We start from the raw sequence: 14445 nt of genomic DNA on the forward strand, positions 1-14445 counted from the left end.
GTTTTGTTTTATTCTGTGGATGGGGCTTAACTAAGTCATAAAGAACTGAAGCTGCTTCAGCTGTTTCTAATATTACTTCCCCTGGCAACCAAATTTATATTGTCTAGGAATTCTTTCCCTTTTTAGATGAGTTTGAGTAAAATTGTGCCAAATTAAAACTTTTTTTAGTAGCAAAAAACAGTAGCCATAGTAGCTAAAATCTGCTGGTTCTCTAGATTACCTATGAAACAGCTAGAAATGCTAGGAAGTGAAAAAGAAAAAAATAATCTACTCCAATTTCATATAAATTTGTTTTTAAAAGTGCTTATAACATTTCAAAATCAGTATATGTTTATATGTTCTAAATATTTTATATATATTGCTTTATAACAATACTATGTGATAGACACTATTAGCTCCACTTTTCAGCTACAAAAACTGGGGCACAGAAAAGCTTAGCCAAAAGTCACTCAGCAAGTAAGTTGAGGAGGCAGGATTGAAACACAATCATTCCTCTGGAGCCTACACTGTCAATTTATTAAGCTCTTCAAATTGGCACAAGAGGGACTTCCCTGGCGGTCCAGTGGTAAAGAATCCACCTTCCAATGCAGGGGACATGGGTTCAATCCCTGGTCGGGGAACTAAGATCCCACATGCCGTGCACAGGGCAACTAATCCCACGCACCACAACTACTGAGCTCGCGCTCCTCAACTAGAGGGGCCACATGCCGCAAACTACAGAGCCCACGTGCTCTGGAGACTGCACGCCACAACTAGAGAGAAACCTGCGCACCACAATGAAAGATCCGTCATGCCTCAACAAAGATCCCCCATGCCCGCCATAAAAATATAATAAATAAGTAAAATATTTTTTAAAAATTGGCACAAGAACCAGAGAAAAACAATATTGTAAATTTTTACTAATGAATAATATAACAAGAGGAGGTATCAATACTTCCTTTAAAAAACTGAAACCTTAAAATGAGCTTTTTAAGTTGTCTCAGACATTATAAAAAGAATCCATTTCTACAGAAATGCAAATCAAAACTGCAATGAGGTACCATCTCACACCAGTCAGAACAGCCATCATCAAAAAGTCTACAAATAGGGCTTCCCTGGTGGCGCGGTGGTTGAGACTCCGCCTGCCAATGCAGGGGACACGGGTTCAAGCCCTGGTCTGGGAGGATCCCACACACTGCAGAGCAACTAAGCCCGTGAGCCACAACTACTGAGCATGTGCTCTAGAGCCCACGAGCCACAACTACTGAGGCCCATGCGCCTAGAGCCCGTGCTCTGCAACGGGAGAGGCCACCACAGTGAGAGGCCTGTGCACCGCGATGAAGAGTAGCCCCCGCTCACCATAGCTAGAGAAAGCCCACGCACAGCAACAAAGACCCAATGCAGCCAAAAATAAATAAAATAAATGAATTTATTTAAAAAAAAGTCTACAAATAACAAATGCTGGAGAGGTTGTGGAGAAAAGGGAACCCTCCTACACTGTTGGTGGGAATGCAAGTTGGTACAGCTGCTATGGAAAACATTATGGAGGTTCCTCAGAAAACTAAAAGTAGAATTACCATATGATACAGCAATCCCATTCCTGAGCATATATCCAGAGAAAACTATCATTCAAAAAGATACAGGCAGCCGTTCATAGCAGCACTATTCATGATAGCCAAGACATGGAAACAACCTAAATGTCCATTGACAGATGAATGGATAAAGAAGATATGGTGTATACATATAATGGAATATTGCTCAGCCATAGAAAATGACATAATGCCATTTGCAGAAACATGGATGTAACCAGAGATTATTATACTAAGTGAAGTAAGTCAAAAAGAAAAAGACAAATACCATATGATACCACTTATATGTGGAATGAACCTATCAATGAAACAGAAACAGAATCACGGACATAGAGAATAGACTGGTGGTTGCCAAGGGGAAGGGGGGAGGGCAGAGGATGGACTAGGAGTTTGGGGTTAGTAGATGCAAACTATCACATATAGAATGGATGGACAAGAAGGTCCTACTGTATAGCACAGAGAATTATAGTCAATGTCCTGAGATAAACCATAATGGAAAAGAATATAAAAAAGAATGTATATGTAGGTATAAGTGAGTCACTTTGCTGTACAGCAGAAATTAACACAACATTGTAAATTAACTATACCTCAATTTAAAAAAACAAATAAAAATGTGATATATATCAGTACATCCAATGGAATACTATTCAGCAATAAAAAAGAATAAATTTTGAAACATGCTAAAAAATAAATAAAAATAATCCATCTCCAGACACATTGTCACTTTGCATAATAAATGTGTAATCACAGTGATATGCAAATTAAAGCTACATTGAGATACTATTAGAATGGCTATAATCCAAAAGACAATACCAAATGTTGGTAAGAATGTGGAGAAACTGGAAACCTCATATATTGCTGATGGTAATGTATAATATATGGCCACTTTAGAAAAGCAGTTTTTCAGTTTCTTAAAAAATTAAACAGAAGTTTACAAATAATCCAATTCCACTCCTAGGAATCTACCCCAAAAGAAATGAAAACCTAGGTCCACAAAGAATTGCTCACCACAGCATTATTCATAATAGCCAAAAGCTGGAATCAATCTGATAAATGGATTTAAGAAAATTTGGCATATCCACACAATTCAGTATTCGTTCACAGAAATGTTATTTCAATTTAAAGACATTTCAAACATTCTTGCACCTTCTAAGTGTAATCTGAATGTTCCCTGGGATTCACCTGCCCAAGGATAAAATGAAGGTCACATTTTCATTAATATAGAGATGTTACTAGTTGGAGGCTGAATCACTGGAGAATCTTGATTGTTCATGCCCACAAGTCTCTTCCAGTTATTTCTAAACATCCCCAGGTAATACTCCACACAAACTTAAGAACCAGTGCATTCTCGCTTTTTCTTTAATTCAACAAAGATTTATTGAATGACTATTATGGCATGACTCTGGGTACACAATGATAAAGTATCCCTACCTCTAGGAAGGGATAACCATGGAGAGACACTAAACAACACATAAAATTTTCTCCAAAATGTTATCTTCCTGAAAGCCTTTAAAGAGGATCCTAGCCATTACTAGTTACCACATGAAATGACTAGCTGCCAGTGCCTACACAAAAAGGTTGTTTCCTTGCTGTTCTACCAGATACTAGTAGTCCTGAGGCTAATTTTCAGAGGGACACTGCTGATATTCTGAAAAGATGTGGGAGAAGATCTTTCTCCATCTCATGTCAAGCTTCTCCACTTGGGCTCTGAATTGCTCACAAGGTCCTTCATCAACATCAATCCCTCACCTTCTCAGGCAACCTGAAAAATAATATGATCTCTCTTCTACCTTCCTCTCCTTTTTGTTTCCACTATGATACAGTTACACCACTGCTTGTGAACTTATGCTTACAGAACTTACAGATGTCTGGGCTAGGTGTCAGCTCCACAGATACACATTTTTATCAATAAAGCCCAGCATGACAGCCCACTGCATGAGATGTAATCAATTAGCAGAGGTGAAAGAAAAACCTATTTTTCTTTTGATTTTTAATTTTAATATGTGTGAAGTTAGTGTTTCTTAAAGAAACATTCTGTCAGAAAGCTGCTCATTTTAACATAAGGCATGTGTATGTTGCAGACATGTATCTATAGTTAGGTATATTAGCAAAAAAAACCATAATAATAGCTAGTCTGGATTCTGGATTTTGATCATTTAAATACTTAAAATGAGTCATAATTCAGTTATGGAAATTACCAATATCAAAATGTTAATGAAAAATGTTTTATCAATAGCAGACTTCCAGAAATGTTGATGTGTTAGAGCTTCCCAGCTTTCGTGTATAGATTATTTCAATCATCGTCTCTATTTTTTAAATTTATTTATTTTATTGACATTAGTTGATTTATTAATGCTCTCCTTTCTTAAACCTCTATGAAACATTTATTCAGTTGCCTTACAGATGCAAACAAGAATATAAACAACATGGAGATATATCATATTGTGTCTTGATCCCACACAATTGCTTTAATAATGATCAGAAATGGGCTTTGCACAAGTAGGATGCGAGTAATCCTTTAGTGTCTCTAATATCCAAAGCAGGGCAGAGACAGAGATATAGGTTTGCCTTCTTTTCATAGGGCTATAGTTATAAAGTCTACAACATTAGCTACAGAAAGACTACTCTCCAATCACACATTCAATCACAATATAATTTTAAATCAGCTTTACTGATGTGTAATTTACATATAATAAAATCCACCCATTTTAATTGTACAGTTTGATGAATTTTGACAAACGTGTACTGTTGTATACACCATCACAATCAAGATATAGAACATTTCCATTAATCCAAAGTTTCCACATGCTCTGTTGCAGTCAGTCCTTTCCCCTCACCCCTGAGCCCTAGCAACCACTCTTCTACTTTCTTTCACTTAGCATAATGCTTTTGACATTCCTCCTTGTTGTTACATCTATCAGTAATTGGGGTTTTTTTATTGTTTAGTAGTACTCCATTTTATGGATATACCACAATTTGTTTATCCTTTCACCAGTTGATGGACATAGGGTTGCTTCCACTTGGGGGCTACTATGAATGAAGCTACCACGAACATTTGTGTACAGATCTTTGTGTGGACATATATTTTCATTTCTTTTGGATAAAGACCTAGAAATGGAATTAGTGGGTCATATAGTACTTACGTATTTAACTTTATAAGAAACTTTCCAAAGTGTCTGTAATATCTTAAATTTCTACCAAAAGGTGTAACAGTTCTAGCTGTTCCACATCTTTGCCAACACTTGGTATTGGTCTTTTTAAGTTAAGTCATTCTAGTATCTAGTGGTATTTCATTTATGATTTTAATTTGCATTTTCTTAATGACTAATGATACTGAGCAAATTTGCATTTGTTTATTGGTCATTCATCTATGTTTTTGATAAAGTGTCTATTCCAATCTTTTACTCAATTTTTATTGGTAATGTCATCTTTTTTTATTGAGTTCAGTTGTATATTCTGAATATAAGTCCTTTATTAGATTAACATTTTACAAATATTTTTGCCCAACATGTGGTTTCTCTTTTCATTTTCTTAAGTGTTTTAGAAAAGCGAGTTTAAATTTTGATGTATTCAAAATTATCATTATTCTTTTATCATTCATCCTAAGAAGTCTTTGCCTAACCCAAAAATTTTCCATATGTTTTTTCCTATGTTTACTTCCAGAATTCTTACAGTTTAGCTCTTAGCTCATTCATGAAATGAGATTTCATTTCAAGTTAATTTTCATATACAGTGTGAGGTCAGTGTTCATATTTTCCATATAGATATCCAATTTTTCCAGTTCAATTTATTTAAAAGACTGTCCTTTCCCATTGAACTACTGTGGCACCTACTTTTGAAAATCAGTTGACAGTAGATGTGTTGGTCTGTTTCTAGATTCTATTTTGTTCATTGACCCATTGGTGCCAATACTATGCAGCCTTGATTACTGTGGCATTATAGTAAATCTTGAAACTAAATAGTATAAGATCTCCAACTTTGATCTTCTCTTTCAAATTGTTTTAGCTTGTCTAAAACAAATTATTAGCTTGTATCTCCATATACATTTTATAATCATTTTTTCAATTTCTACCAAAAAAAAGTCCATTGGAGTTTTGGACTCACATTGAATATCTAGATAAATCTGGAGATGAGACTGATATTTTTAAAATATTTAGTCTTCTGATCTGTGAACATGGTATAGCTCTTTTTTGTTTATGTCTTCTGTAATTTCACTTAACAACTGTAGTTTTCATTGTACAGATCTTGCATACATTTTGTGCTAAATTTATCCCTAGGTATTTCATGTTTTTACGCTAATTTAAATGTTTTAATTTCAATTTCCAGTTGTTCATTGTTTACACTATAGTTTTAAGAAAAAGTTAGAAGCAGCATTCTGGGAAGTAGTATGAATTAAAGACAAAAGGAAAAGGTGGCCCTAAATGATAATTCTTTCTAATGAAGAAAAAATTATAGCAATAGAATTGTTGAATAACAAAAGCCATGTGAAAGAATCATCATTGCTGTTACTTTCACTTTTATATTCAAGCATGGAAATTACTATTTATTCATAATGAATGATAATACAGAACATACCCAGAGACCAGTGAAGAAAAAACGCCCTCTACCTAGGGTCAGGAGGCTTAGACTTGAGTTGTCACCTGCATACTGAAAAAGTATATAGTCCAAGATAAATAAACCTTGACAAGCACTTCCTTCTTTCTCATTTTTTTATTCAACTAACAGTTGGTGAGTGTTCACAAAGAGCCAGACGCTGTGCTAAGTGCCATTAAATGGGACAAATGCTATACTCCATATCATTAAGGGGTTATAAGAAAAGCTCAAATGAGAAAGGGTTATATGAAATATTTTGGTAAACTAAAATATAAGTTTAATGTGCTATTATGTTTATTACAATTATGTCATGAAAATCTTTTTTATAGGTGTTATTACTTTAATACAGAGCTCATACCAAAATAAGGAAGTGTCTCTGGAAAAAAATTTAATGGATTAGCGCTAGAGACTCCTGAAATTCATCACTCCATGACACACCAAAACCTCTTCTTCTATTAACCTGTAACTGAATGGTACAAGTACTGTGTAAATCCGTAGATATGAAGACTGACTTGTCATTTTTAAAACCTGCAAAGGGAAAGAATGGGCTTGAAATTTATAAAACTTTTTCCTTCCAGATGAAGGAGGTAGGCTTATTAATTTCTATTAATAGGAGACCTTCTGCTGACCATTTTTCTATTAGAAATCTGGCAAACTCACAAATATGACAGATGGACTGAGAATTCAGAAGTATGCCAAAAGACTTTATGTAAAGTGATGCAGTCAAAAAATATGCCAGTTTCCTTGGTTATAGATTAATATCCAAATAATTAAAATACTTGCTTGAAAAATACTTTTTTGTTCTTTGTATTTTTTATTTTTTTAGGTTTGATTCTCATAAAGGTTTCTGGTGTCAATTACTGGAAGAAGGTAAAACAAAATGCCTTGGAAAGAGCAAAGGAAGAAAATACCCTCCAATGGATCCTGAGGTAAGTATAGAGCTTAAAAATACAAACTAAATAAGCAAAATGATACATAAAAATATATCTATTTTCTTAGAAAAGTGATTAAAATAAAAATTCACCCTTTATAAAAATTAAAAGTGACATTTGGATTAGAATGCATTCAGGTTGCTTGTTTTGCTTTTTCCAGTAATTATCTTACCTGTCATGCAAGAATAAAAGAAAACAATAGAATTTGCCATTTTGAATCAGAACGAAGAAGGCAACATCTCATTCCAAAAAGAGTGATACATTCACAGAAATTTTAGCACTAAAAATGTTAACTGAAACCAAGGCAGGAAATATATCAACTGGAAATTGAAAATAGGCCCAAAAGATTTTATTTTCACTGTCTAAGTCACTCTCTAGTAGTAAGTGTGGCCTGCATAATAACATTAATTATTGGTATACTAAGTTTTGAACTGTTAATACATTAATAAGATGAAAGAATGAATATATTTCCCAAATGTATAACATACTAGCAGATAATTTAGGCTGTGGAGAATGGAGACACCCAAACTTAGCAGTAGGTATGTAGCGTTTCGTGTTTATTCTGTTCCAAATGGTGACATAGTGATCACTTAAAGCTACAGTTTTCCCACTTTGTAGATGCTATATATTTACTTTAAAGCTTATTTCACATATATTAAAATTTATTAATATTATTTTGATTTCATAATCAGTCCAGTTAACATATAGTTTGGACATAAGAATGCAAGTAGATTGATTTTGTAAAAAAATTTTTTTAACTCAAAAATTAAGACATTATTTGGCATCGTTTTCCCACAATGTTTAATATATTATGGTAACTAAGAATCCTGCAGTGGTCTGAGAATCCTAACATGGTATGAACTTGTCTGGATACTGTTTAATACTTGAAGACTTTAAGGACCTTTTTTCCAACCTGATAGAGACAGAGCCTCTAACAAGCTAAGCTCACTAAGCTCACAATTAAATTCTATCTAAAAGGCATTGTGGAGGTTCTTGTTCTTTTGATAAACAAATTGCATTCTCAGAACTCCAATTTTCTTTGGTGGGATATTAAAATATACCTTCATAGCACTATGAAAACAATCCTTACATATTAATAAATATTCAAGGGCAATTCCCATTGTATTTCAAGACAGTAATATAAAGTATCTCATTTTCATGTATGTCAAAGCTATCTCTCTATATATTTATTAAAACTAAAACATTCAAGACACTGTAGAACATCTTTCTTAGTATTTTATTTCACTCCTATCAAACACATACTGAGACATAATATTAAGTTTGTGGTAGAGAAAGATAAGAAAAACATAACTTTTCAGGATATCATTATCTCCATATCTCCCAACAAGATTACTGTGTAATACATCCCTAAGATATTTTTTCTCAAACACCTCTGACACCAAATGTGTGAGTTTTCCATACCAAGCAATTCTCCAGTTTTCTGCAGACACCAGCTAGGTATCCTGCAGTTTAATCCAATTCTGACACTAACTATTCAGGGTTAGTGTAGCCCCACAGATTAAGGGCTCAGCCCCACAGAACTGCCCCCTTCAGACTCCAGTAACAAGTAGTGGGTTCCCAGGTTACTCACACTTCTGTCCAACTTGGCTACAAATCAGGGGTTCCCATGACCCCCTCATCAGGTTTTATAATTTGCTATAATGACTCACACAACCCAGGGAAACACTTTACTTCCTATTATTATAAACAAAGAGGTACTTAGGACAAGGTCCAGAAGGGTCCTGAGCACAGGAGCTTCTCTGTCCCTGTGGAGTCTGGGGTGTACCACCCTCCCAGCACATGGATGCATTTACCAACCCTAACTTATGGAGGTTTCGTTGCACAAGCATGGTTGATTAAATAATTGTCTATTGGTGAATAACTCAATCCCCTGTCCCTCTTCCCTTCCCTGGAGGTCAGAGGGAGGGGCTGAAAGTTCCAACCCTCTAATGATATGTTTGGTTCCTCTATAGCAACCAGCCCCCATCTGAAGCTATCTGGGGGCCCATAAGAGTCAAGTCATTAGCAGAAACTCAGAAACTCAGTTAAGGTTTAAAGGAACTTATTGTAAATAAGAAAAGACACTCTTTACACCCCTGTCATTCAGGAAATTACAAAGGATTTAGGAGCTCTGTGCCAGGAACCAGAGTCAAAAACCAAATATATATTTCTTATTATATCACAATATCATATACACACTGGACTTATTTGAGGGAGTAGAATAGCTGATTTTGTGCAAATAGTGCCCAGAGAGGAGGCAAGAGTAAAGGGTCCTTCCTGGAGGTAATGGAAACACAAATGTGTACACAGATTAGAATAGGCAGTACTGTCACCACACTGCTTGCTTCTCCCTCTGTTACAGAAAAACACCAAAACCCTTCCTCACAAGTATCACCAAAACATCATAGGATGCATTTGATCCTGGAAATTAAGAATGCTGTTAGCCTACTTCCACTTTGATTTTGTTTATCAAAATATATTGTAGAGGGGCTTCCCTGGTGGCACAGTGGTTGAGAGTCCGCCTGCCGGTGCAGGGGACACGGGTTCGTGCCCCAGTCCGGGAAGGTCCCACATGCCGCGGAGAGGCTGGGCCCGTGAGCCATGGCCGCTGAGCCTGCACGTCCAGAGCCTGTGCTCCGCAACGGGAGAGGCCACAACAGTGAGAGGCCCGCGTACCGCAAAAAAAAAAAAAAAAAAAAAAAAAATATATATATATATATATATATATATATATAGTAGAAAGGGAATAAAAACTGACATTTTAAATGAACCAGTAAGTCTATGACCTCTCCAAATCAAAAGCATTTAATAGATTCTTTAATAATAGGCCAATAAACCACCTGATATTGAATTTATTATACGATTCCTTCTTTTACCATATATTATTATTCCCTCTTATTACATTAATTTCATGAGTTTGCATGAAGTAGACTATGTTGGCATACTTAGCATATATCCTATCTGTGATTTATCATCTAAAATAGTCCCTTTCTGGGGCTTCCCTGGTGGCGCAGTGGTTGAGAGTCCGCCTGCCCATGCAGGGGACGCGGGTTCGTGCCCCGGTCCGGGAAGATCCCACATGCCGCGGAGCGGCTGGGCCCGTGAGCCATGGCCGCTGAGCCTGCGCGTCCGGAGCCTGTGCTCCGCAACGGGAGAGGCCACAACGGTGAGAGGCCCGCGTACCGCAAAAAAATAAATAAAATAAAATAGTCCCTTTCTGAATGATGGTCAGATAACAATGTATGTACAATAAATCCTGCATATCACTGAGTTCTGTCCTAGTAACTTTTGGCCTGAATATATTAGACTCTCAAATAGGACATGTTGTACTTTACAAATCTCATATCAGTTATCTTGCCATATGAGAGAGCAGAGCAACAAGAAGAAAGGGTACTTGATTATAGGGACATGATTACAGGAACCAACATACACAAATAATAGGGCACAGGACAAGGGTTTGGCTACAGAGGTAGCACTGATACAGGCAGCCAGGTTTGAAAATAATGCCAAAAAGACCAAAAAGTTGAGGTATAGTTGAGATAATCCTCAGTATCAGGAGGTACGATCCAAACTGCAAAGGAGTGTGTGGTAGGTATTGATCCCAGGAGGTTCAATTCTAAAATTAGTTAAGATGTTGGAGAATCCTTTGCCATATGGAAAATACTAGGGAGCAAGAGGGCAGGCGCTGGGCAGCCCCGGGGCTGCTGTTGTTCCAGGGCTTCTCTCATAAAGAGGAACAATGCAAAGTAAGACCTTAAGAGAAAACACAGTGGGGAAGTTTGGAAACTTAGCCTCTGCACAAAGGCCTAGGGCTCAGCCCTGGATTCCAGGTCTGCCTGGCAGCAAAGGAGGCACAAAATGATCAGGCCCCCAGATGGAGTATCTGGGAATATGATTTGTCTCCACCTCTCTCTGGCCTGGGTGTACCAGCTGGGCCTGTCAGTGGTTTTAGAGCTAATGACCATGGAAGACCAAAAACAGAAGTGAGACAAAGGTTTGGGTCCTCCCTTGATCTCAGTGATGGTTAGAATATAGCACAAATGTCAGTCTGGTTCCAGTGATCATAATGACTACAAAAACCACTATGTTTCTGGGCTTCCCTGGTGGCGCAGTGGTTGAGAGTCCGCCGGCCGATGCAGGGGACACGGGTTCATGCCCCGGTCCAGGAAGGTTCCACATGCCGCAGAGCGGCTGCGCCCGTGAGCTATGGCCACTGAGCCTGCGCGTCCAGAGCCTGTGCTCCGCAACGGGAGAGGCCGCAACAGTGAGAGGCCCTCGTACCGGAAAAAAAAAAAAAAAACCCACTATGTTACATAGCAATTATCAGTATAAAACAAGATGTTTTTTTATGGCCTTTAAAATGGGGTACCAGATATGACATTTTAAAAGACTAGCACAAGGAATTAAATAAAAACTTTTTAAAGATTCAACTCAACTAAAAACCTCAGAATAGGGACTTCCCTGGTGGTCCAGTGGTTAAGACCCCATGGTGGGAAAACTAAGATCCCACATGCCACACGGTGTGGTCCAAAAATAATAATAAAAATAAAAAATTAAATTAAATTAAAACCTCAGAATAGTGTAAAGCAGGGAGGTACAAATACAGATTTAGAAATCCGTCCTTCACAACATTCCCAACAATGGTCATTTAAACTACATATAAACCCCACTAAACACCATCTTACAATACAGCGCTTTCCATTTCTGACAATTTCAATTATTAAACTATTTTTCTTTATTGAAGGGAAATCTACTTCCCTATAAGTCAGGATAGTTTACAAGGCATTCCTTTCCTTCCTTGGGTCAAATAGTACAAATATACCAGGTTATAGGTTTACCTAGTTTACCTATTATATTTTTAAGGTTTACCATAGTACTGTTTTAGCAGTGAATATTTTGTGTATGCCTTAAAAGAGCTCTTAAGAAAATATTACCTTTAAAATCTAAATGTAAATTAATGATGACAAAGGAGTATTTTATTTTATAGATTTACCAACCCAACTCTTATTCCAAAGCCAGGATAGTTTTAATAGAGCATAATATTAGACCCAATCAGTTATTACAGCTATATTTCTAGCAATTCAATCTAGTTATTTGAACATTTAATTCTGCACAAATAAATCCCATGTTTAATATGAAAACCCTTTCCCTAGTGAAAACAGCATATGTGTTTGGAGTGTGTATTTTGAAGAACAGAGTCACTGTGTTTATATTGTGCTAAACAAATAGTCCACATGCATAATACCAGTTTTAAACCAGCATGGTTTACTTGACACAGATGTAAACATCGTCAAAGTATTTGAAGTATACTTTAAAAAACAAAATTAAATGTCCTTTCATCTCCCCTCCCATCTCAGAGCAGAGTGTTTTTATCCAGCTACTATCGGGACCACAACGTGGAACTCTCCAAGCTGCTGCACAGACTGGGGCAGCCCCTGCCGTCCTGGCTGAGACAGGAGCTGCAGAAAGTGAGATAGCACTGAGAGACATCTCGAGAATGCATCTCCGTGGAATGCTCACCTCTCCCAGAGCTTCCAGGGGCTACCAAAAGGTGGTTTATAAACATACCTCTTCAAATGAGAAAAAAAGAACAAAGGTCCTTCCATGTGCTGGCATGTGGATGAGTAGAAACAAAACAAACAAACAAAAGAAGTATCTGTTACAAGCCTTGAGGCCTATGGCCTTTAACATTGGAGTCTGTGGGGTCATTGGAGACTACTGTGCACTCATGTGGAAATCAATAGCAACCAATATAGATATCAAACACAAATGCAGAACTGTCCCATTTTGTAGTAATATTTACACTTTTATATATCAACCAAGATTGGGTCTCTGTAGATTTTTAGGCTGCTGTTTGCCTGTACAATGTTTTCTTATTCTTCGATTCTATAAAGTGTCCTACAAAACAAGAAGCAAACATCACAATGTAGCATAAGACGCTAAAGGCCTAACATCCATGAAAAATGAAAAATGCTTGCCAAAATGTAAATCCACTGAAGTATTTAGAATTATAAATTACAGCTTGTGCTAGATCAAAGAGCGGGAAAGTTATATATGAGCTTTATCTGCATCCAAAAAAAAAAAAGTGCTATAGCAGAAAAAAATGTGGGTTTTCATCCACATAGTCTAGTACATTTATGTAAAAGTTACTAACTTCTCTATCATAATTGTTATTCTGAAAGATGCATTGTAAAGCCATTGGATTGGAAATAGAAACACACTAAGTATACCAAAACAGTAAGAAGTAATGGAAAGTGTACTGACTAAATCCTCTAAAAGGGAGAAACTGTAGGGGTCGTAAGATATCTGATTGACAACCTATGTCCCTTTTCTGTGAGCTGCAGATCAACTCCGGTAGTCCTCACTGGTTCTACAGAAACGCTTGCATAGAATCTGACGTATATGTCATCTCCAGAAACAGACTGACTTTTCAATGTAAATATTTTTTTTTAACGTTCCCAAGAACAAAACCTATTAAATGAAAACTAAGGACATTTCTTTAGATGATATGTTAGGTTATTTACATTTAAATTATAGAAAAACTACATCGTTTCAGATAATTCAAAATGAAATTGTGTAATGTAGAGATTTATTACAGAAAACAAACTAACATATGATTTTTGCAATGATACAAGGCAGAAAAAGATAAGCAAAGCCCAGTCCCATTTTTTAAGAACATTTCATACATCACTCTCATGGAAGACAATAGAACACAGTTAAATTTTTGAGTTATCTACTAAATTAAATGGAAGAAGTACAAAGATGAGCCAGGCATGGTTTTAAAATATATTTACGCTTAAATTTTTAATGATTATATGATTAATGAAGTATTCAAAAAAAGAAAAGAATGTCATACTTATTTTCCTGTGCTTATATTTACTTAGTTTTTAAATGTACTCTGCACATAAAAAATTTAAGTAGTAAATAAATTCCCTGCTATGATTACATAAGCCTTTATGAAATGTTATCAAAAGTATGATTAGGGGGCCTCCCTGGTGGCGCAGTGGTTGAGAGTCCGCCTGCCGATGCAGGGGATACGGGTTCGTGCCCCGGTCCGGGAGGATCCCATATGCCGCGGAGTGGCTGGGCCCGTGAGCCATGGCCGCTGAGCCTGCGCATCCGGAGCCTGTGCTCCGCAAGGGGAGAGGCCACAACAGTGAGAGGCCCGCGTACCAAAAAAAAAAAAAAAAAAGTATGATTAGGGAAAAAAAGATATGCCCAAATATTTTCATTGCCATTATAATGTGTGAAACTAAACTCTATCAATTATGCATTAATTAGAAAACAAATTTTGAGACACTTCCACTAACTATAAATTTTTTAATTGCATTATAACTATTAATTTAATTTTG

The 14445-nt window shown here is 36.6% G+C and overlaps 1 protein-coding gene across 1 annotated transcript in view; it reads left to right on the plus strand.

The window, feature by feature from the left end:
• LOC308613262 (bifunctional heparan sulfate N-deacetylase/N-sulfotransferase 3) overlaps positions 1-12570 on the plus strand; it is a gene marked incomplete at its 3' end in the record, with an annotated part of 144670 nt that extends 132100 nt beyond the window's left edge. The window contains exons 12-13 of the mRNA XM_081226474.1: positions 6988-7090; positions 12451-12570. Coding sequence (XP_081082600.1) covers positions 6988-7090; positions 12451-12570 — 223 coding nt within the window. The remainder of the gene's footprint in view (positions 1-6987; positions 7091-12450) is intronic.
• Between the last annotated feature and the right edge of the window lie 1875 nt (positions 12571-14445).

This window comes from Mesoplodon bidens, assembly GCF_964165515.1.
Source record: "Mesoplodon bidens genome assembly, chromosome: 1".
Taxonomy (NCBI): domain Eukaryota; kingdom Metazoa; phylum Chordata; class Mammalia; order Artiodactyla; family Ziphiidae; genus Mesoplodon; species Mesoplodon bidens.